At 45.4% G+C, this 23,549-nt stretch overlaps 1 protein-coding gene across 4 annotated transcripts in view; it reads left to right on the top strand.

Annotated features, from left to right (window-relative positions):
• The window catches only part of SCG5 (secretogranin V), a 74,545-nt gene that overhangs the window by 17,788 nt on the left and 33,208 nt on the right, over positions 1-23,549 (top strand). For all 4 annotated transcript variants that reach the window (XM_090033503.1, XM_090033502.1, XM_090033501.1 and 1 more), the window contains exon 3: positions 19,901-20,050. In XM_090033503.1, the coding sequence (XP_089889629.1) occupies positions 19,901-20,050 (150 nt within the window). The remainder of the gene's footprint in view (positions 1-19,900; positions 20,051-23,549) is intronic.

Genomic DNA, 23,549 nt, shown 5'->3' with positions numbered 1-23,549 from the left:
AAAGGTGACGTACCCGAGATCATGGGAACCTAGGAGACAAGTGGCTGCAACAGATTATAAAGGGTACATGTGCACATACTGACTTTCTGATAGGTAAGCTGACTCAAATTTTTTAAGTTAACTTAAGTGTCAGAGTGCACATATATGTGAACCAGAGTGGATTTAAATGTGGTGCAAGATAATACACCCCCAAGGTGAATAGTCTTGAGTTGACTTATTTCGCAAGATCACTACCACCATGTCAACAAGCTGTATGTGTGCACACTCTGACATTGCTTAATTTAAGCAGACTCAGTACATATGTACACACCTAAATTCTTTGGGTCTCTTACATGATAGGATGATTTAAATTTACATCTTTAGAATCAGTACTCTCTGCAGTCACTTTTTAAAGAATCTGGAGTGCTTTGGGACATAGAAGTAAGTGTTTATGTCTGTAAAGTAAATTGATTGGGCACATATACATGTCCACTGTGTTCTAATTGGAATGCTTCAGAGCAGACTCGATTAATTGAGTTTTGAAATGTCTCTGCATTTCAAAATGGCAGAGGGGGTGCTTTAACTAAATCTTGTCGAACAAACTTTAGTTAAAGCGCCTCTGCTACCATTTTGAAGTGTGGGATGCTGAATACACAAGACTGCAGGCATTTTAATTAGAGCAGCTGCTGAGAGCCATTCTAGTTAAAATACCCCCCCCCCCACAGAGCACATGTAAAGAAGCCCATTGATTTGAATGAAAATATTACACTAATTTACTTGCCTCAGTTAGTTTGCCATAAAGCAAGCTGATGTAGGATCAGTGTTCTTTATAACCTAGTTTCCACCTGCTGAAAGCTTTAATAATATCTGCAAGATATTGATGAACTGGCCCAGGCTAACATTCTAAGGGATAGCCAGCATGGGTTTGTTGCGGGTAGGTCTTGTTTGACCAATCTCATTTCCTTCTATGACCAGGTGACCTATCACCTGGACAAGGGAGAAGAGATTGATGTCATATATCTTGACTTCAAAAAAGCTTTTGATCTGGTATCCCATGATCACCTCTTGGCCAAACTGGCCAGTTGTGGCCTTGGCTCCACCACGATCCGCTGGCTGGGAAACTGGGTCTGTGGTTGGACCCAGAGGGTTGTAATTGATGGCAGTCACTCATTGTGGTGCCCTGTGACCAGTGGGGTCCCTCAAGGCTCTGTCCTGGGACCCATCCTGTTCAACATCTTCATTAATGATGTGGACATTGGAGTCAGGAGTGGACTGGCCAAGTTCGACAATGACACCAAACTTTAGGGCAAAGCATCCACGCCAGAAGATAGGCGGGTGATCCAGGCTGACCTGGACAAGCTCAGCAAGTGGGCAGACGAGAACCTGATGGTGTTTAACACCGAAAAATGCAAGGTTCTCCACCTTGGGAGGAAAAACCTGCAGCACCCTTATAGGCTCGGCAGTGCTACGTTGGATAGCACTACAGAAGAAAGAGACTTGGGGGTCATCATTGACCACAAGATGAACATGAGCCTCCAATGCGATGCTGTGGCTAGTAAAGCAACCAAAACGCTGGCTTGCATCCATAGATGCTTCTCGAGCAAATCCCGGGACGTCATTCTCCCCTTGTACTCGGCCTTGGTGAGGCCGCAGCTGGAGTACTGCGTCCAGTTTTGGGCTCCACAATTCAAAAAGGATGTGGAGAAGCTTGAGAGAGTCCAGAGGTCCCTTCCAGCCCTAATGTCTATGAAATCTATGAAATCTGAAACATTATAGGACTTCCACAATCTAAAGTGGATTAATGGTATATGGGAGTTGATTATAATATTAATTCTACACTTTATTTAGCAGTGAACACCACCCATAAGAGTTCAAAGCCTACTCCTGAATAACTGATTAAATTCTGTTAAGCAGCTGTGGATTTTATTATTTATTTTATATATGTATAGGATTTTTATTGCTGTTTGCTCTTATACAAACAAAATAAACCTTTAGGCATCTGTAGTAAGAGTTCTACCTTTTTATATCTGCTTCTAATTTGTGTTCATTCTGCCTACTAGATTTTAACCCAATTTTTTTTTTAAACAGAAAAAAGTGGTTTGTTATTTATTTTGAAAAATGGAAATGTTGGGAAATGGCTAATTGTGATTTAGAGTTTTTTTTTTCTTGGTTATGCTATGGCATAGGTTGAAGCTGTGACAGTTGAATGGAAGTTTCTGAGCTATTAAAACTTCTACTAGACTGGGAATGCCTGTGCATCTCATAAGACGTGCATCAGCAGTGTCCTTACTGCACTTTTTTATTTGCAGAATTTAAATGAGCATTGTCACCATAGTCATGAGTAATTTGATGTAGATGACAGACCACTTTGAGGAGAATGATAGATGATTTGGAGAGTGAATAACAATAGTAGATTGTTGCAATTCACTGACAAGTTAAACTACATTGAATGGCATATCTGGGCCTGAGAAACAAGCACTCTGGTAGGATCAGACTGGTGTAGTTCTTCTGTGATCACTCTTAATTGTTTCTGAAGGCTGTGTTCCTGGTGACATACCATGCTTGAACTCACTGTCAACATCGCAAAAACCAGGATTTTTTATAACCCATCCCAAACTGAGGAGTTGCTCCTCCACACATTTCAATTAGAGGATGATCCTCGGAGAACTTTGAGCATTTCCCCTACCTGGGTAGCCATCTTTCCCAAAAAGTATAAATGTAGATGACAATATTCAGTAATGAGTAAAAGCTACTCATCTTGCCTTTGGACATCTCCAAAACTGTGTCTTTGATCATGACACCAGGATCCAAACAAAACTCCTTGTCTACTCATCTTCTTGTCATACCTACCCTATTGTATGGGTATGAAACATGGGCAACATTTCACAAATGTCTAAAAGCTTTGAATGTTAGCATCAGTGATGTCTTCAGAAAATCCTCCCTATCAATTGGAAGGGCAGAACAATGAATGCCAGCATTCTGGCTCAAGCAAATACCATCACGTCTGTTGAATAGGTCATATTATAAGGGTACCTGACAACCAGCTTCCAAAACAGGTCTTGTACTCCCAGCTCACCAGAGGTCATGGTCTTTAGAGGTGGGAAAAAGAAGAAGACGACACCTTGAAGACTAGTCTGAAGAAATACAATATTAGCATCAAAACCAGGAAGACTCACACACTGAATTGTCCCCAGTGCACTGTGATGTACAACAAAGTTTTGATTGTCTTCCTTAGGAGCATTTGGTGCTCTCTGCAGAAAAGGTTGGGATTGTTGACTGGGGTGTGCCAGTGTTCCTGCTGGGACTTAGACCCAGAGAGTCCTGGCTAGAAGATCTTGCCTCTCTACTAGTGGTCAGACTGATTATTGTATTTGGAGTTGGAAAGAAATTTTACCCCAGGGTTAGACTGGTATAGATTGGTGGGGAGAGAGGTTTGCTCTGTAGCAGGGGGTGTGGCCATCTTCCTTGGATCTCTTGAGCATATTTTAACAACTCTCATAGCAGGACGTTTGGCTATTGCTGTCCCCTGGCTTCATCTGTGGCAAGGTAAGATGTTATGCCTTGTGGTTGTGTTGTGGTTGATGGTGTAGTTTTACTGATAGATTAGACTGGGGTACTTGGGAAGGCCTTAGGGGGTACGCAGCAGCAGCAAGGAGAAGCAGGGGGGAGCCACAGCACTTTGCGCCACTGGCACTTCCAGTTTTGCTGCCACACACTGCACAGCTGCCAGGGGGCGCTAACAGCTTGGGGCCGGGGTCCAGGGTAGAGCCACGATCCTCCTCTTATGTCCCTGCCCACAGAACTGGACCCTGTCTTGGGGACGTGTGGGGAGCAGATCATGGCTCTGCCCCAGGCCCTGGGCTCTGTGCAGTCATTGCTCCACAATCCTGGCCCTGGCCTTGCCTGCCTGTCCTGTTCCCAGCTCCATCCCATCCATCCAGATGAGCTCATCCTGCTCACTGGTCTGAGACGAGTCTCCATGGGGATCCTGCCCACCTGCCCCTTCCAGGGTCCACCCTGCACTGCCACCCTGCACTGAGGGGGCTAGCAGCAGCTGAGCAGTGAGCCAGTGTTGCAGGGAATCTGGGCATCACTCTGCTCCTACCCCACCTGAGGTGGGTGGGTCCAGCTTCATGCACTATGGCCTGGGCTGAGTGGGGCTGAGGGACTGGCTATGAGCCAGATAAAATTCCTTGGTGGGGCACATCTGGCCTGTGAGCTGTATTTTACCCACTCCAGGGTTAAACGCACACTTATAATTGGGATGGTTTAGTCGGAAATAATCCTGCATTGAGCATCATGATATCCCTTCCAGCCCTACTTTCCTATGATCCTAACAGGGCAGTCACTCCTAAAAGGAGCTGCTCTGCTGGGGGAATGGTTAAGACATCACCTTAATGCTATGTGAAGTATAATACTGTTTCTTTTTATTGTGTGTAGAGCTACCACTGTAAATTCTTCATGAGGAAAGTGTGGGTGATACCATTTCACAATCAACACATTTTATATCCTAAGAAATATTTTTACTGTGTCCTGTTAAAATAAGGAATAAAATTTGAGTCGATGCCAAAAATTCAGTAACTTTTCTCCTAAAACTCTAGGAAACGCATTGAAAGCATTTGGTTAGTGTGCTAGAATATTTTTAAAAATATATAGAAATTATTTTATTAGTACATATAGTTTAATGATTTTAAGAAGATTACATTCTACTCCTTGCATTAGACAGGGTGTACTGGTAGGCAGACTTATAACTGTTCATTGGATACAAAGGAAGCTGTAGAGGAGAAGTTTGAATATTTTGCTGCTTAATAGTTTGCATCATCTTGGTCTGTTGCCTAAAGAGCTGCCTGGTGTTTTGGTGCATCCTCCTATACTTCTGATTGTCCTGCAGCATATTATCCTTAAATTTGTGATCCTTCTGTGATCTCTGAGCCCCTCCCGTCTTTATTTTCTGGACCAGCAATTTTTGTGGAAAGGGGGTACTTCACAGAACATACTATCTTTTGTGTGCTGTTTATGTTTCCTGTCCCGGGTCTGTGTTTTCAGGAGAGGTGAAGGTTATGCTTTTCAAGGACATTCCAGCTTTGGACACTGAGAAAGACAGAGAGAAATTTAGATTTACTGTATTAGCAAAAAGGATAAAATAACTGAAAACTCTGTGTAACTTATGTCACCTCCTATAGAACAATGTTAGGGAGTTGACAGGGAGCAAGTGGCAGAGCAAATCGTTGATATACGTGATCTTCCACTGGCACTAAGTCCCTTGAGGACCTTGCATCACTGGGGTGACTTAGAACGTTCCTTGATGAATCTTCCTTGCTCTGGGGATGGGTATCTCAAGATTATGAGGCTGCAATCAGCTCCCTGGCCATTTCCCTTCTCACTGCATCCAAGTGGAACTTGAACATGTCTGAGGAAAAACTCGCGCATCTAACAAAAGTCTGGAAGTAAAAGTCTTTGAAGGCTTTCATTTGCATCTGGAATTTATGTACCCACTACTGGTGTTCATGATCCATTTTATTGTCTTAGCATGGGCCAGACCACTTCTTTTCTTAATTGTTCCCTCTGTTTATTTTCATAAGTGCTGCAATCATTTTGCATTTTCAAACAGAAGATGAAAATTTGCTGCTTTAAGTTGACTTGTCTGGAGGCAACATTCTCTTCTTGTAACTGACAGGCATCATTGATCCTGACTGCACCCTTAGTTTAGTTTTGGGTTGTGTTACCCAGTAAATGGGCAGCAGCAATAAGCACTTAACAGGCTAAAGGAAATTCCAACTGGTATGTGGTATGGAGCAAGCGTTCAGTATTGTTATAGGAAAATTATTGCACTTTGTGGTTCTTTTTAGAGCAGAGTTGTGCTGTCCTCCCACCCATAGAGGGTGCATTTCACTAACAGCCTATTAGAGCAAATTGTACAATTTTATTTCTTTTTGTAATCAGTTGAGGTTTTGTGGATATTGTCTGACCAACTAGCTGGAATAGCAGTAGTAGCTAGGGAAATAGTTTAAAAAACTCCCAGAATTGCATGGCTGTTCCCCTCACCACTCCCCCAGCAATTCCTGACTGCTTTCAAACAGAGCCTAGTGTCAGCAGCTAGCTGCAAAGATGTAGTGTTGGAAAGTTAAAGCTCAGTTTAAAATGGAGCTCAGTTCATGGAACCTGTAAGGATGGCTCTACCCTGCAGAGAGAAATAAAATACTTGTGAATAGATCTAACTTACTCTCTCTGTTAGCGGGCTGTGGTGTACAAAAGTCAGTCCAGAAAATCATAATTGCAGATGAGACCTATAAATTCATCTGGGCTAGAGACACGCATTCAAAAAGCGTGAGTCTGAATTGATTCAATCTTGGCAGGTTAGTATAACTTAGCTAGGCTAAATCACTTTGTAACTGCACCAACATCCCACACATGCAGGCACATGCCTGCAGTGGCTCAGGCTAGAAGCTTGGTGTGCTAGAGCAGCCCTCCCTTCCCTTCAATATAGCTGAGCTGAGGGGGATATGACCAGGCCCTGACAGGATTGGGGAGGGGTTCCCTCCCTCCTTGATAACAGAGGATCTATCAGCTCTGTTATCAGCATTTATCACCTCATCAGAAAACAGACAACCTCTTTCATTAGTTCAAGATCTTTTTAAACAAAGAAGGAATGGAGGGACATTACCAGCTGAGCTGTTGATTAGCTCCTAAGAGCCCTAAGATGACACTGCTGTCTGCCACAGCACAGACTGTAGCCAGCATGTGGTCTGCTAGCTAATGCTGAGGTGTCTGTGTGAGGCAGAGAGGAGAGGGGATCCCTGTTTAGCAGGTAGTGGTGAGGAGTTGGGCAGAGCAGGAGGAAGCCAGGCAGATGCTGCTGTGCCTGCAAGTCTCTGCTGGAGCTGCAGCCAGGGAGCTCCACCCAGCCCGAACAATGCTGAGCTTCTGGGGGAGTCTGATTTAACTTAAATCAGGAAGGGGTCTGGGACAGACATTCCATAAACTGGTTTTACCCAAATCAGTCAAGTCTGATACTACATTTAAACCAGATTTATCTCAAACCTGTTTCAGCCATTTCAAACCAGTTATGTGCACTGAACATCTTTTCTGTTACAGGTTTAAACCAGTTTATGATCACTTAAACCGGTTTATGTGTAATGTCTGTCCCTAGCCCTAATGTATCCCCTCTACTAGTGTAGGGTTTCTCCACATACTACAACTTTCCAGTGTTTTAGCAAATAAATCAAGCAGTGGTGCTGGCATTGGATGTGTAATAGAACTCACCATTAGGAAAGTTTTCTTTAATATTTCATTGATTTGTCTTTTACTTTAACTTCTGTTTAGTACCTCAAGTCTTGGTGCAGATTCAAGACCAGAGTTTTTAATACTGTCTTTTCAGGATGATTATGTATAGGTGTAAGTCACAGTACTTTGACTGAGTAGCTGCAATGTTTGTTTTTGACTGAGTTTTTGTACTAAACTTGTGTGAATTTGTGAATTAAAATATAAAAATTGCTTCTTGGGCTCTTGAAGACTCAGATCAAGTATAGCTAACTGGTATACTCGGAGCATGTCATTTTTACCAGTCCTGTCTTTAATGAATACATCATGGCTTACAAGGAATGAACTTTGCAAACGCTATTAAATCACACAAGTGAGCAAAAATATAGTACTGAAACAGGTGCTGTTGTCTTAAAATCTGTAAAGAAGGAAGGAAAAAAATACCCTTGAATGGTTATACTGAAAGGAAACAATTCTTTAGATTAATATAAAATATTGTTTTGTACTCAGTCAACTGAATTTTTGGCAGACAACTTAAGCTTTGATATAATATAGTACACTGGAGCCTGTTAAGTACCTCTGTTTTCTTTATGGACAGAACTTTGGTGCCAGGAGGTCTGTGCCACGTACAAGTGTAGATACGCTTGTATCTGACAGATGGTCCCCCTGTGAACCAAACTGTATATAGGATATACAAACACTTATTGATTATGCGGTTCTGTAGTTTACAGCATAGTTACAATGTGCTTTTAAGTACATATGTGCCATCCATCTTCATATGAAGGATCTCTGCCCAAAAATTGTTTCATGATACACGCTAGATGTCACAAGACAGCTCTTTTAAACTCCTTTGACCACATCTCCATAAGCATTTTTATGAAGTTATGTAACCCTTGCAAATATAATTTCTGTTTTGGCTACAGATCATAAATGTACAATAAACTTTATAGATTTAGATATATTATGTTTCTAGTAAAAATCTCATTGTCCAGTAAAAGAAGAAAATCGTAACTCAAAACTCGGAACTTTTCATACGATCAGTTTTTTGTGTTTGCTGTGTGTCTGTAAAATGCAATATTAGGCAATTGGATTAGAGACAAAGATACTTGATATAGCTGGGAAGAATCTAACAATGTTTTTTGCAAAATTTAAATTGATAGACTGATGCAAATTAATTGCTAATATCTGCCATTTGGCTGAACTGTCTCAATTTAGCACTCAGTTCAACCAACTGATGGCAGAAATGTTAAGTGATTTGTTCAAGTCTACATGAATGGAGTTAGTTTTTAAAAACTGATCCCATTTGGCCCTGCTTCATGTGTGAGTGTCAGATATAACTTGATCCAGAAATTTAAGTTGTTTTTATTTATCTGAAATTCAAAGTAATAATGGAGAATAACATTTAGAAAACCTCTCAAACATTGCATCAGCGATGAGAATTCTTGCGAGTAATATCATTAATTAGACCAACTTTATGGTTGGTATAGACATAGACGAGCTTTCAGGCCTCTGATACCCAAAAGCTTCCATTGGCTTAAAAACAATGGAAGCTTGGGGTGGGCCCCAAGGAGGACTGTCGCAGTGCACTCAGGTGCCCTGCGCCTGAGAGCAGAGACTGCTCTGGGGAGACCCCTAGTGGCAGAAAGGGGGAGGCTCAGCTGCCAGTCACCAGGGCTGCACAGTGGACTCAGCTTGGACAGACAGAGGGAAGGACTTTGGCAGTGAGAGCATCCCCCAGTCACTGCTGGGGTTGGGGAGCCCTCCTCTTCCCCCCCCCCCCCCCAACTCTCTAGTAGGGAGTAGATTTTGTTTGACCGGACGGTCTAGTTTTTATGTTGTAGCCCAGGGGCTTTATGTTTTATGTTTACTGTTTTAACTGGAGGACCAGTTGAGGCTGTTAGGGGTTGGAGGAGGCCTCATAGGGACTCCTCAGTAGCGTGGGGGTTCCTGGCGCCTGAGAGGGTGCAGCATTTGCGGGGTGCAGTGGCCTTAACCTGAGACAGAGAGAGGGGTAGCGAGGAGCCCTGAGAGAGAGAGGGGGGACAGTGAGGAGTCCCAGGAGTAATGAGGAGGGCCAGAACATAACAGGGCCCAGGTCAAACCACATCAACTCCATCTGCGAGGCTTGGGCTGTGGTGTAGGGGAGGAAAAGGAGCCGCAGGTAGCACCCCCTGTTACCAGGGCGCGGAAAAATGGGCAGCCTCCTGCTGATTACAACCGTCTTCTAATTGAGTAAGATCAAGGCATGGCAGACGAGTAAGCAGGCGGTTGGCCCATTACAGGAGGGTGGAGCCACCCCGGAAAGGCTCTGATAGTGATATTCCTGTCACAAGGACTATTCCATGACGGCCTGCACTTGCAGGGAACGGATAAGATAGGCTAAAATGGTGACCGAATCTAGATTAGCAATGGGAATCAAGGACAACAAGAAGTCCTCCTTTGGGTACATAGGAAACAGGAGGAAAACAAATGGGAGTGTGGGGCCATTGTTCAACAATTCAGTAGAGCTGGTAACCAGCACCCAGGAGAAAGCTGAACTCCTGAATGACTACTTTTGCCTCAGTCTTTCACTGGACCAAGGGGAAAAACTCCCCAGGTCGAGTACCAGATGAGCACGGTAGGAATAATTGCTTTCCTACTATTGCCGTAGAATCAGTGTATGACCAGTTAATAAAATTAGATGTATACAAGTTAGCAAGACCAGATGATCTTCATCCAAAAGTGCTGAAAGAGCTGGCCAAAATCACTGTGGAACCCCTGGCAAAACTTCCACAATTCATGGAGCTCCAGAGAAGTCCCCAAGGACTGGAAGAGGGCCAATATTGTGCCCATCCACAAGAAGGGCAGGAAGGAGGACCCAGCTAACTATAGGCCAATCAGCCTAACCTCCATCCTAGGGAAACATCCATCCTAGGGAAAATCCTAGAAAAGTTCATCAAGGAATCTGTGATAAGCTTGCAGAAGGTAAGATTCTGAATGACAGCCAGCATGGCTTTATCACAGGCAGGTCTTGCCTTACCAACCTCATCTCCTATGGCCAAGTAACTCACCACCTGGACATGAGAAAACAGGTTGACACTGTATACCTAGACTTCCAAAAGGCTTTTGATCTAGTATCCCACAATGTCCTCATGAGAACTGGAGGATTATGGGCTTAACTCTAAGACAGTCAGGTGGGTAAGAAACTGCAGGATAGGACCCAGAGCTTCATAGTGAATGGATCTGTGTCATCCTGGTGAGAAGTGGGCAGCGGTTTCCCGCAGGGGTCAGTGGTTGGTCCAGTACTTTTCAACATCTTTATTAATGATTTGGTTGTGGGGGTGAAGAGCTCACTGGCCAGGTACGTGGATGACACCAAGTTATGGGGAAGTGTGTTCATGCTTGAAGATAGGCTACAGGCAAACCTAGACAGGCTAGCAAGTTGGGTGGATTGGAACCTGATGAAGTTCAACGTAGAGAAATGTAACATGCTCCACCTTGGGATGAGCAACCCTCAACTCGCGTACAAGCTTGGCAGCACCAAACTGACTAGCACCACGAATGAAAGGGACCTGGGCGTAATAATAGACTGCAGTATGAATGAGCTGGCAGTGTGATGCTGTAACCAGCAGGGCAAATAATACTCTAGCATGCATCAATTGATGTATCTCCAGCAAAGCCAAGGAGGTGATCCTTCTGCTCTACTTAGCACAGGTCAGACCACAGCTAGAGTACTGCATTCAGTTCTGGGGGCCGCACTTTAACAAGGATGTGGACAAGTTAGAGAGAGTCCAAAGAAGAACCACCCATATGATCAGAATCTTAAAAGACAATCCATATGAGGAAAGGCTGAGGGATCTGGGACCCTTCAGCCTGAGGAAAAGAAGGCTGAGAGGGGACCTGGTAGCAGCTTACCACTACACTAGGAGAGTACATCAAGGGCTTGGTGAGCAGCTGTTCACCAGGGCACCCAGGAGGAAAGCCAGGAGTGATGGCCACAAACTCCTGGAAGATCAATTCAGGCTCAACATTAGGAAAAACTTCTTCAGTCAGGGTGTCCAGATTGTCTAGTCTCCTCTTGAAGATTTCCAGGGTAGGTTATTGCACCACCTCTGGAGGGAGCTTATTCCACAGTCACCTTGGTGGGGTCACCTGACCCCCAGTTATCTTTCCTGCTTGCTGCAGGGGGCTGGACTTGATCTTCCAAGGTACCTTCTGGCCTTACAATCTATGAATCTGACTCATGGTAGGTCTCCTGGACCTGGCATGGTCCCATCATGACCTGGCATCCCTTGAAGCATTGCAACACTCTTCTCACCCTCCCTCGTGGGGCAATGGTCTAGCCTAGGTCAGAGCTCCTCTCTGCCCAAGCAGTGGGTCGGGCCCAACCCCGGATTATCACTGGCAAAATCAGTGAAGCCTCTATCCCCAGGCCCACCCATGTCCTCCCTTTGGGCAGCATACATCCTTCCACACACAGAAAATTGCTTGTTGCTGAATTTCTTTTATTGCTTATTGTCATGGGTGCAGGTAAGCAAGTGCCGAATGTGGCTTCTGTTTTGTTTTGTCTCACAGTTAACCTGTCTTAAGAACCAATTCATCTGCACTGATTTCTAGCAATGGGCATGTTGTATAATGGAAGTAAGAGTGTACTTGGATATGCCCAAAATGTACGTCAGCACACCTGTGCACATATAGCATCACTGCTTTCTGACATGTCTAAGGAAACCAAATGCATGTGTAAATGTAGATTGTGAGAAGCACTTATACTGCCTGTGTTCAATACAGGAGACAGGATCAGAAACCCACGAGTCCAGCTCATGGACACAAAGTCCCAAAAACCATTGGATGAATTAAATGGCCCATAAAGAAGCAGAGAGTGCTTCTCTGTTCTTGTGTCTTGAAGCCAATTTCTAATAATCCTGGTCATTTCAGTAGTGGGTTGGAACCACGTGGAATCGGTAGAAATCTGGTTCAGTACAGAGTTTGAAGTATGCTGCTGGGAGTCCCATAGATATAGCTTTTGTCAAGCTCCCACATTGCTTATTTTATTAGTTACCATTGTTCAGTTTTCGCTTTTCCTGGTTGTATGAATAATAATATCCAATGGTCTTGTTAGCCTTAATGTAGCATTCCTTTCTTAGACTCACTCAGCAATCAAAAAAAACCCAACACCCCTCTGGGACTCTGTCTATGATCTTCCTCTTGGGAAGCACCTCATCTTCTTCAGTGGGAGGAGAGGAAATTCTTTCCCTGCCCTCCCAATGTGCTGCCTGCAAAAGGAGTGTTTTGATCTTTCCTTCTGAATCCAGTATATTTCCTAAAATCTGTACAGAATTTTGCAAGCCACCAGACAAACGGGGTTACTCTCCTGAACCCCTAGTGAGTGGTGAATGGAGGCAGTCAGGCAGTCTCATTTGCCAGCTCATGAGCTAGAAAAGAGAACTTAGGACCTATCACGTATTTAATACTATAAGTATTTCATCAGTAGCAATTGCCTTACTAGCTGGCATCCTAACATTACCAGCCAATCGGAGGCATCGAACGTTTGCAAGACACTTGATCCCATGTCCCAGGACAATACACTGTTTACCAAGAAATTGTTTGAAGTTTTAAGATTGTTGGTCATATCTGTGTTGATCTAAGGACATAGGCAGGCAAGGTTCTTTGGGTAGATGTGTTGGCTTTTATTAGACCAGCTAAATAGTTGGAAAAAAGTTCTTTGCAAGCTTTCGGACACGAATACCCTTCCTCAGGCAGTAGGAGAGAGTTTGTGCCCAAAGACTTGGCGGTTTTAAAAAGTATTGAATGTTTGCACTCATGGCAATTGGGTTAAATTTTTCTCGCAGTCTTTCAGTCATATGAAAGTTTTTAAATATAGTAACACATTTAAATCTGAAATTGGGGTAAGTTTTCCTTGATTTCAAGTGGAGCAGGATCAGGTCTTTGCATGGAACTGTTTATAAGATACATCTCTAGCCTGCCTTTATTTTGTCTTCTTGCAGTGCATTAGAGAAATTGTCTGAGCTGGGTAATCATTAAGAGCATTACAAGTATGCAGAAATACTACAATTTGGGGAAATGGGGAGAGAGAAGACAGCCCATTCAGGGGTGAATGAAGCCAAATGAAGCTTATCAGAGCTCAGCAGCATCACCAATACACTTGCAAAGAAAATAAGAATAAGAGCCAGTTATGTGTGTGGGTGTAAATTAGGAAGCAAAATCTTGCCTAAATTATTTTAATAACCCTCCGCTTTCTGGGGATTTGGGTGGTATGGACACTAAGATGCAAAGTTGACAGCCTGGAGATCACAAGTTTGAGTCCATCACAGAAGTGCTCGTGTTGTGGCCCTGTCAGATTCCAGTGGATTTGCTAAATGCCTTGTCATGAGGACACAAAAAAAGGAAAGGACTCCACTTACTCCATCTGAAGGCTTTTGTGGGGGGAAAAAAGTAACAAAAAAGTAAACTGTATTTCTTTTTTTCAATACCTACAATCCATTATATTTACTTGCCATCCTGGCATTCTCCAAAGTGATTTCAGAAGCATCTGATGTAGTAAGCAGCTGCTTATACTCAGAACTATTTTGTAATGTCCTGATGTAAACAGTGTCTTGCTCAAACCAAGTTTGTGCTTGCTTCACACTTAGGTTAATTCTCAGCTCTGAATCAAAAACTCTCTGGACTTGTATAGTTCATTCAAAAATCACTTTCACATAGAGAATAGATAAATATGAAACTTCAATTTAGGTGCGTGGGGGAGTGTTTGTATTAGTCTTAGATCTGTACCTGGCATATGCTTTTGGTTCCAGCACTGCAATAGTTCTACTTTTATGTCTGTTCTTGAAAGGTTACAGCTCCAGATGATGGAAAGTAATGAGAGGAGAGGTTTTCTTCTTATCTCTGTCTCAGACCTCTGTAATCTTCTTCCTTTTAAAATTGCATGCCTTTCAATACCACATCTGCCCCTATGAGTCAGTTTATAAACTGAAGCCAGATTGATTGATTGATTTCTTTTTTGAATATAAAAATAAATTTGTAATAATGCAAAACAACCACTTGACAGTGTGGTGTCTAGTGTCACCTCTTTTGTAATATCTATATTTATATTGAAATCTCCTAAAAACAGGGATTTTATACAGTGCCAGTTATGGGATGGGAAAGAAAAGGTGGAAATGAAAAAAGGAAATCTAATAACATTTGGCAAGTACTATATGGGGTTGAAATTCATAACATGCCAGTAATAGAATCCACTCCACTAACATCCTCCATTTTATACGGGTGTTTAAAAAAACCCCCAAAAAACAAAACAAAACGGTGGATTGGGGCCTAAATACTTGCCATCCCCATTTTCTAGCTTTTTCAGAGGGAAGGCTCCTGCCATGTGCTTCATTCTCATTCAATGTGGGTTGACTTCCCATCTTCTTCTTCATTGACCATCTGCCTAATAAATGATCAACTAGCTAGTTGAGTGTGTGAGGGTGATGTGGTTGGGGGAGGGGGAAGGGGGACAGTGAACCTCCAAGCTGGAGTGAGCTGACAGACACCCCTGGAACCTTCAGGGCCATGTGGGGCATGGCTAGCTGTCTCCTTGGTTAAGGGATGAGGACCTTTGAATTTTGCAACCTGGGCATGGTGTGTCGTGTTGCCAGAATCACAGGGTGTCTGGGAAATTTGAGATTGTGGAGGTGACTGAAGCAGCCAAGGCCAGGTGAAGCAGGAGCAGTGGCCCTAAGCCCCTGAAGAAAGAGTGAGAACCACATGCCCTAAACCTCATTTTTGTGCATTCACCACTGCTTTCATCCAACCTTCCACCACCTCCCCTTGCAGCCAGACCATCACCCCGCCATGGACAAAACTGGACCGGCCACTGCTATGAGTTAACTCCAGACACTGAACTGGCTCTATGAGGAAATAAAAGATCTCATTGCCATCTGGGGTGAGGAGGACATCCAGCTCCAGATAGGGTATTGAATCACAGACATCTTCAAGCATATCACCCAGCAGATGCAGGCAAGGGGATTACAGCTGAGACCACGTCAATGGGGAGGGCTATTACCACATGCTTGACTCTAGACAAGTGTTGGGCAGGGTGGGGATTGCAGCCATCCAGGCACTCCAGCTGATAGCGGGGAGGCTGCAATCCTCCCCTCCCCCCACACTTCCTTGGGTTGCTCCACACACCCCACCAGTCTGAGTTCACCAGCTGCGCCTGCAGGCCATCCTCTGTGGTCATAACCCTCTCTTGAGCCATTATGGCTGAGAAGCCCACCAAGAGGTTGGGACCAGGAATGCAGGGGCGTAGGCAGAGGTGACAGGCAGGGAAGCCCAGCCAAGACACCAATTTTCCCTTCCCCGCCACTCCTTAAACTCCTGGGTGCTTAAGAGACAATGTCCAATTCAGTAGGATCATAATCTGCCTAACTGACATGTCCATTCGGTCATGGCCGTGCTACGCTGCATGAGAAATTTGAGACTAAGCACAGATACCCTGAGTGTTTGCATGTCAACAGGTCCCCCTCCTCACAAGGCACTTGTAGAAAGGGATCAATAGCATTTAGTGAGCTCAGCAGGCAAAAGGGTCAACAGCAGTTTTTTCAGAGAGCACCCCCAGGTAAGGGACAGGAGATATACCAAAGCTATATCTGACAACTGCTGCAGGGACAAGAAAAATTCTCCTCTGCCATACAAAAACCCCAAAACAAAACAAAAAAACAGACCTCCCTCCCTCCCTGCCACTTTTGGAAAGGGACACATGAGGGACAACAGTTCCTGTGTAGGATCTGTTGTCTCAGCCCCTTGGCTCTCACTGCCAGGGTGCAGAGTCCAGGATGTGTGGCCTAACACCTGTTGATCGAATGAAAGATGTACATATGAGGCATTGTCGAAATGTCTCCTATTCATTACAAGTTCCAGTCACAGCTTCTGAGCTTAGGCTGTGTACCACAGACTCTTGTCACCAGGGGCTGTGAGACTGGATTTGGCCATGATGGGTAGGGAGGAGGTGCTGTTGAATTGCCTTGCTGTTGAATTGCCTGACCGGAGCCTCTAGATCAGGGATAGGCAAGGTTTTTGGCCAGAGTGCTGAAAAAAAACTGCAGTGTCTTATCTTGTAAGGTGCTGGAGTGCCAGCATGCCAGAAAAACAGAACGGGCAGAGGGGGGGTACATGGCAGGACACACTGCATATTAATATGGTTAATAATCATGTATGTTGCTTTTTTTTAACAGTAAATACCAGGTTTTCTAAAAATTCTAAACCTGGTGGCAATAAATAAAACTTCATATACTACATTTGTTCTTGGGTATTCTTTTTTGTTAAGCATGTTGTGATGAGAGAGAGAAAATGAGTGGGAAACAGAAAGAAAAAAGGAGAGGAGGGAAAAGAGAGAGAAAAAGAGAGGTAAAGAGAAAAAAGAAAAGGGGAGAGAAAGAAGAGACAGAAAAAGAGAAAAAGGAGGACAACAAAAGAAAAAAGAGAAAAAAAGAGGAGAAAGGGAAGAGAGGAAAATTGAGGAAGAGGGTATGTCCCTTGCCACCCACATCTGCCACTGCTACTGGTTGTGGCTCAAGCCCAGTGCTTCAGTGCAGTTTCTGGCAGAGGAAGGCATTGACACATCAACAGCAGCCCCAAGGCTGGGATGCTCAGACCGCCCTGACAGTCCTGGATCTGGGGGAGCCCAGGCCCCATCTCAACCATGCAGGGGCAGCACCAAGGCACCAGGTGCTAGGGCTGGGTGCTTGGGGCAGGGTCTGGGCTGTGCAGGGAAGAGATGCAGAGGCCATGCAGGAGATTGGGGGCTGTGCAAGAAGCGATGGCTGCCCCAGGGTCCCACAGACTCAGGCCACGGTGGGTGAGCCGGGGTGCCCAGCAGCACCTGAAGTAGGGCCTGGCTCAGCCTGCTCAGCTGCAGGTGTGGGCCACAGCTGCTCTGCCTGCAGGGGGAGTCTGCCTGGCCAGGCCAGGATGCTGGGTTCGGGGGAGCTTCTGGGTCTGGGCTCGGCCTCTGCAGGTCGGGCACAGTGCGAGTGGGGCAGAGCCACACCCAGTGTAAGGGCCTGGCTGCAGGAGCCCCCTGGGACCAGCTGCTGCAGGCAGTGCTTGGGGCTGAGCCAGCTGGGAGCCTGCGGCAGAGAGCCTGGACCAGCAACTTATTTTTTTTTTTTAAAAACAATTTCCTCACACACTTCCTGGCATGCTGGAGAAAATGTCTCAGTGTGCCACTAATTGGCACACATGCCGGGGCTTGCCTATCTGCTCCAGATGGCTAGCTATAATTTGAAGGAGACATCCCGTGGCACAGTGGAGCTGAGAGAATTACAGCGCCAGGACAGGGAGTTAATGCACATGGTACTGGACTGCTGCCACTCACCCCATAGGAGCAGGCCCCCCAAGTGATCCCAGGCTTGTCCCAAGGGTGCCAAGGAATGCTCAAAATAGGGGAGAAAGGGCAGCCCACCGGGCCAGATGGCCATTGGATAGCTTTTGGCAGCAGGACCTGGTGATCCTACCTCATCTAGTCCCGTTCTGGGAGGCCCAGGGGTAGGGGAGCTCTTCCACTCCCTGTGGCCTCACTCCTGGCCTGGGTCTTGCTGAAAGGGAGCAGTGAAACCTTGGTGGGAATATGCAGCCCCCACAGCTTGGGTTAATTGCCTGATATGAGCCCCAGATGTTGGTGAGGGCCATGGGTCTGTGGTCTTTGAAAGGGGAGACATGGTTTTGGGAGCCTTGGGGTCAGGGGTCCCATGTGGGAGGGCCAGCAGTCTTGAGTGCCTGTTTTGGCTATGCCTCCTGGCTTGCAGTTCTCTCAGACAGACATTGGGTCTGGTAACATGCAGCTGTCCAGCTTCTCCATGGAAAAGTCCCTGATCTTGACTTCAGACCCCTGAAATTAGGGTGCCAGGTCAAAGCCCCTTACCCAGTGCCTGCTCTCCAAGATTTCATGTTTGTTGAGTTCAGGCCCTGTGGCTTTCCTCCTGATCCCCAAACTCCTTTTAGGTTCTGTCATCCCGTTCTCAAACCCCTTTCCACTCCGTCACTGCCAAAGCTTTGCTGTTTTGTGTTGATTGGGAGGAAGGATCAAGCTGAGATGAGGGCAATGTTCAACAGGTTTTCTTAAACACAGGAAAAGTTTGGCAACCACAACATTTTAAACTGTGGCACATCTGTTTTTCATGCCACATTCCCCCACACTGCATGGGAGGGGAGGGCTGGGAAGGGAAAGGGGGAGGGGGACAGTGCTCAGGCAGCCTGGGTTGTGGGCAGTTGTGCCCCTGATGCAGTGCTGGAGGAGCCCATGGACGGTGACATATGGCTCGGTGCTAGGGCATGGGCATTCACCCTCAGGCCCTACTCATCTGGGGAAGTCTCCTGGTCCATGCAGGTGAGGTGGTCCTCAGCCAAGGCTTCACAGATCCAGGCAACCTGCCATGGTGCAGGGCCACATTTCCCCCATGCCTGCACCACATGTGCTTGCAGTGCCAGGCCCAGTCCATAGTTGAAGTGCTCCTTCCAGCAGTCTGGCTGCCCCACAGAGCCTCATGAGCCAGGGCAGGAGGAGGTAAGCCAGGCCCCCAATGAGGATTTGTGGGGGGGGAGGCTAATGATCATCGATAATGAAATCGGGCACCCCATGACCATAGCACCTGTTCTCCATCACCCCAGGAAATTGCAAAAGAGGCAGGTATCACCTTTATTGGCTGCGTGAAAGTTGGCCCAGCTATGCCCCGGATGGCTGGGTTCTGTGGAGTGTGTGTGTTGTCCAGGATGCCCTGGTTTCGTGTGTGTGTATGTTGGGGGATATCCAGGTGCATGGCCTTGATGTCCCCATCAGCTGATCCAGCAGCTTGGCTATTGAGCTTTGCTTGGGAGTCTTTGGCAGCACACTGGGAGGTATGCAAGAGACCCCCCTATCTGCTGCGCTTAGGCTATGCAGGCAAATTCTGAGCCCCTTCACTGCCACAAGGGCTAACTCCCAACCTAAATGGGAGTGCTTAGAGTAAAGCTCAAAAGTTAGAGTGCTTCTGCAATGGACTTCTTGAATGCTGTTACTTAGTCGTAATTGCTTTTGCTTTTATTACTGTAGAAGAAACACTAGATTTATTATTCAGAATGAGAGATGGACACAATGTATTTTTAGCTGATGAGCATGTAATCAGCTTATAGCCAAGATATATCTTTATTTTTTTCCTATGACTGAATTTATTAACAAATTCCTGAAAAGGAGTGCTATTTCTTTTCTCTGACATTGTCTTTTTGGCACTATGTATGCTATCTTACCACTTCTCAATTCTTACTTGATGCAGTGAACAGTAACATTACCTATGATACAGTAGGTATTGTCTTTCAACTCCATTACTGTCTCTAATATTAGATATATATATCTGCATGCTTTTACTCATCCCTTAGGTATTTAGAAAAAAACTGTGGATTAAGATATTCCAAAAGGACTTCCTGAAGTTAAATTCTGAAGTCCAGGCTTAGATACCAAAGTGGTCTGACTTAGAAAGGGGCTGTGAACTTGGTGTTTAGCACTGCATCAAGGTTACATTCCTAAACATGAATTTGGAGGCTAGCAGCTATTTAAACAAAAAAAATATTGGCCTAGATTTCCTGGAAAAGCTAAAGCAAAGTCTGACTTTTCTCATTTTAAAAAGGCTGAGCATGAATTTCTCTCCATCAGGTGGTGCACATGAAGGTCTTCAGCACTTGGGTCCTTATGGCAATATCCCAAACATAGTCGCTGAGCTAACAGGAGATCACATACCAAAGGATTTTAGTGAAGATCAAGGATACCCTGACCCTCCAAATCCCTGCCCAATTGGAAAAACAGGTACTTCTAGTTCTTATACCTTGCTTTTCATGTCAGGATCTAAGCATCTTACAGTAGAGCAATAAGCAATGTGACTAATATCAGCTAAGTATATTTTTTCTCCCAAAAAGAGATGGGTGTGCATTGGAGTGTTTTTATTTTGGATTGTTTTATATATAATATATATGTTAATATTGGTCTGTTAGAGGAAGCACAGTCAAAAATTAGCCTTGCAGATACATTGGAAAAAGAAGAGGTTTGTAATGGTTCCTTTAGAAGTCTTGCTCCACTCTCCAAGAAGAAGCTGTCTCATTCATTTATCAACATACATTAAGGGACTGATTTTTTTTCCCTTTAGGTAACTTGCATGAAGTTTTCCAGAACTGAAATTAATAGGCAAATTCCCATTGGTTCCTAGTAGGAATTGCATCTGCTCCTGTGGGAATAAACACTAAAGAATAGAAAAGTATACCTTGGTCTAGAAATATTTTAAATTTACAAATGAGAAGTACCTGTTTAGTATTTATATATGTTGTTTATATCTACATTTTTTCCAATAAATCTTTTCTCTGACAAGTTCTGAATAATTATTTTTAGATTTTTTTCTCCACAGATTTTTGCATTTTATGTTTACTCATCAGATCTACTAGTGGTTAGAAGAACAAGATTAATTTTTGGACTCCAGTTAAATTGTTTGAGGCTCTCTTGAAATCTTTTGTTTTCCTCTAGGGAAAATAATGCTTAGTCAGCTGAAATAATACATCTAAATATGAAAATTGAAAGCATTCCTGGAAAAATGCTGCCTACTATGAAAGGCTGCTTTTACATAGATGCATTCTCAGTGAAGATTACATCTACCAATATTTCAGTAGAAATGTTTCCACTTATGGTTATGAAAACTAGTTTGTATCCAAAGGGTGGATTGTTCATACAACTATATTGTCCATACAGCCTACCAGAGAACAGGTTTATGGGTTGGTTAATGGGAAACAAATCATCCTCTTTCCAGTGATTATTTTCATGCACATTCCACAGTGGGGTGCACATGCTTCATGTGCTTGAAGACTTTTATGACCACTGGTACCAGTCTGATTATGCAACGTGCCCTGCTGTTTCTTATGGTTTGGGTCAAGGGCATACAAGGCAGATAATGCCTAAATAGTTCCTTTCAGCCACTTCTCAGCTTAAGATAGCTTCTTGCTTTCTGTATTCAGGCCACAGGAAAGCTTTTGGTGGGTGTCTTTAGCTTCCTACTGACAGTTTTCTAATTAGCCAGCTAGTATAGCTAGTTTTACCCTGTTGCCGACTGACAAATTGTTAAGCTCTTAATTTTAGCAAAAAAGTAAGGACTTTATGACCCAAAGGGGTTGTCTATACCACAGCAACAATTGGTTCCTGAGGATGAGTTGAACATGCCCTGCCTATGTCCAATCCACTCTAGAGTGGGCTTGTCTTTAGCAGCTGCTCCCCAAACCACCAGGGACCAAACACTTGGACATGGCACTTTGGGATTTGGAACTTGCTTGCAAACTCTGGGCAGGGCATGATCCTCACTACAACATGCTACTGTCATAACATAGATAAAACCAGAATAGCCTCCTCATGGTGACTTAGGTACAAATATTGCTCTTATGTCATCATGAGGCTGTATCCGATAATAGTGGACACTCAAAGAACCTCGGCTGCTCCTGGACGTTTTGAGAAGAATGGCAAATACTCTCCTGATTTACATGGGGTAATCAAGGAAACCATCACACAAACTTGTGGGTGTTCTCTACTTTGCCTTTGTGGGAAAGTGTCATTGTACATGAATGAGGCAATAATGGATCCAGCTAGATTCACTGGAAGATTCTGGCCCCAGAAGCTCCCAACTTGCACAAGAAAAACAATACCAGGACTCCTGCAGATGGATAGAGTATCCTTCTGTAGGTAGAAAGAGCAGCCACTTGCTCCCATCATCTGTAGTAATGATGACAATAAATCAGCTATACGCCAGAATGCAATGATGAACTATAAATTCATACATCTACATGATATGCTTTACTGTGCAGTAGAGGAAATTACTGCACAGTAAGCATCACAGTCTACATGTGCAGATGCTTACTGCACAGTAATTTGCTCTAATCACAAGTTAATTTTCTACCTGTAAGTACAGGTAGCAGATTAACTCCTGAGTAGTTACTGCACAGTAATGCACATATAGATGCTGACTGGGACCAAATTTGCTTCCAGTCACCCCTACCACCAGGAGGCCACCTGCAGCCTCACCCTAGGGCCATGGGGCTGGGACAGCTCTTTGCCTGCCCCAGTCCCAGGCCCTTAAAAGCTTGCAGAGACACTGGGGCCCTGGGCCATCTGCAGCCAGCCTCTGACCACTGTGTGTTGCAGCAGAGGCTCCAGGCCAGCTGTGGCAGCCTGCCTGAACCCCATCTCTGTTCCCCCGGCATTGCGTCGCCATGCAGTTACCTGTCCCATGTTGTTGCACTGTGCTGAGTGCTGCAGGCACTTGCCAGGGCCTAGAGCACCCAGTCACAGCAGCTGCAGCAGCCTACCTGGACCCCAGTGCTGGTGCCTGGCACACCATTGCAGTGTGCCTGCCTACCCCACACCATGCCCCTGGGCTGTGTGCTGCAGGCACATGCCTAGGCCTGGCAACACCAGGAATATGACTCAGTGGCCCAACAAGCTGTCAATGGAGCCAAACTGACATCATCCCCAATGCCAGACGCCATCTCCCGGGGCCACAGCTGGTCCCAGAAGACCACAGACCTCGTAGCACTGTGGGGTGAGGCCAGGGTCTTCAGCCAGTTAGCATGTTAGTGGGCACTCCAGTGTGTACAGCTACAAGGGCCTGTCAGGCTGCATGAAGGAGCACGGGCACAACTGGTCAGTGCACCCACGCTGCATAAAGGTTAAGGCCTTGTGGGTACAGTAGGTCACCTTCACCAAACATAACCACTGGTTGGGGGCTGCCCGCAAGTCCATGCCCCTTATGCAGCAGCTGGATGACATTCTCATGCCCCAGGACCCTGACTGAAGCCATGCTGTGTACTCCAGCATGAACGGCCTGTCTGAGCATTTGTTGAAGCCTGGCACCTGCAGCAACACATCACCAGGGGAGGACCCCTCGCCAGGAGCCTATCCCACCACACTCCCTGCCCCTGGCCTCTGCCAGCAACTTCAGAAGCCAGGGTTAGCACCTGCCCCGCCAGCTCCAGGTGGGCTGTCCCATGCAGGAGGCCAGGCTGGCAATGGCATCACTGGCTGATAGCAGCTCCAGCTCCGCCCCAGTGGGGGCTTCTGCCCAGGCAGCTGGATGCTGTGCCCCTGTGCCTCAGGATGCTGCCAGGAGCTTCACGTCCTCGCCACCAGTGGGGACTGACTCAGGCCACTGAGCACACCTGCCACACCCACTTTGGGCCCTCCCCATCCCTACCTTTACCCTTACCCTACCTTCCTGCCTGGCCCAGCTATACTTCTTGCCCCTCAAAGTACCCCCCTCCACAGCATGTAGGGAGGT

This window comes from Crocodylus siamensis, chromosome 2 (assembly GCF_052110815.1).
Source record: "Crocodylus siamensis isolate JL-2025a chromosome 2, ASM5211081v1, whole genome shotgun sequence".
Lineage (NCBI taxonomy): Eukaryota > Metazoa > Chordata > Crocodylia > Crocodylidae > Crocodylus > Crocodylus siamensis.
This window is presented reverse-complemented; position numbering and strand designations above follow the sequence as displayed.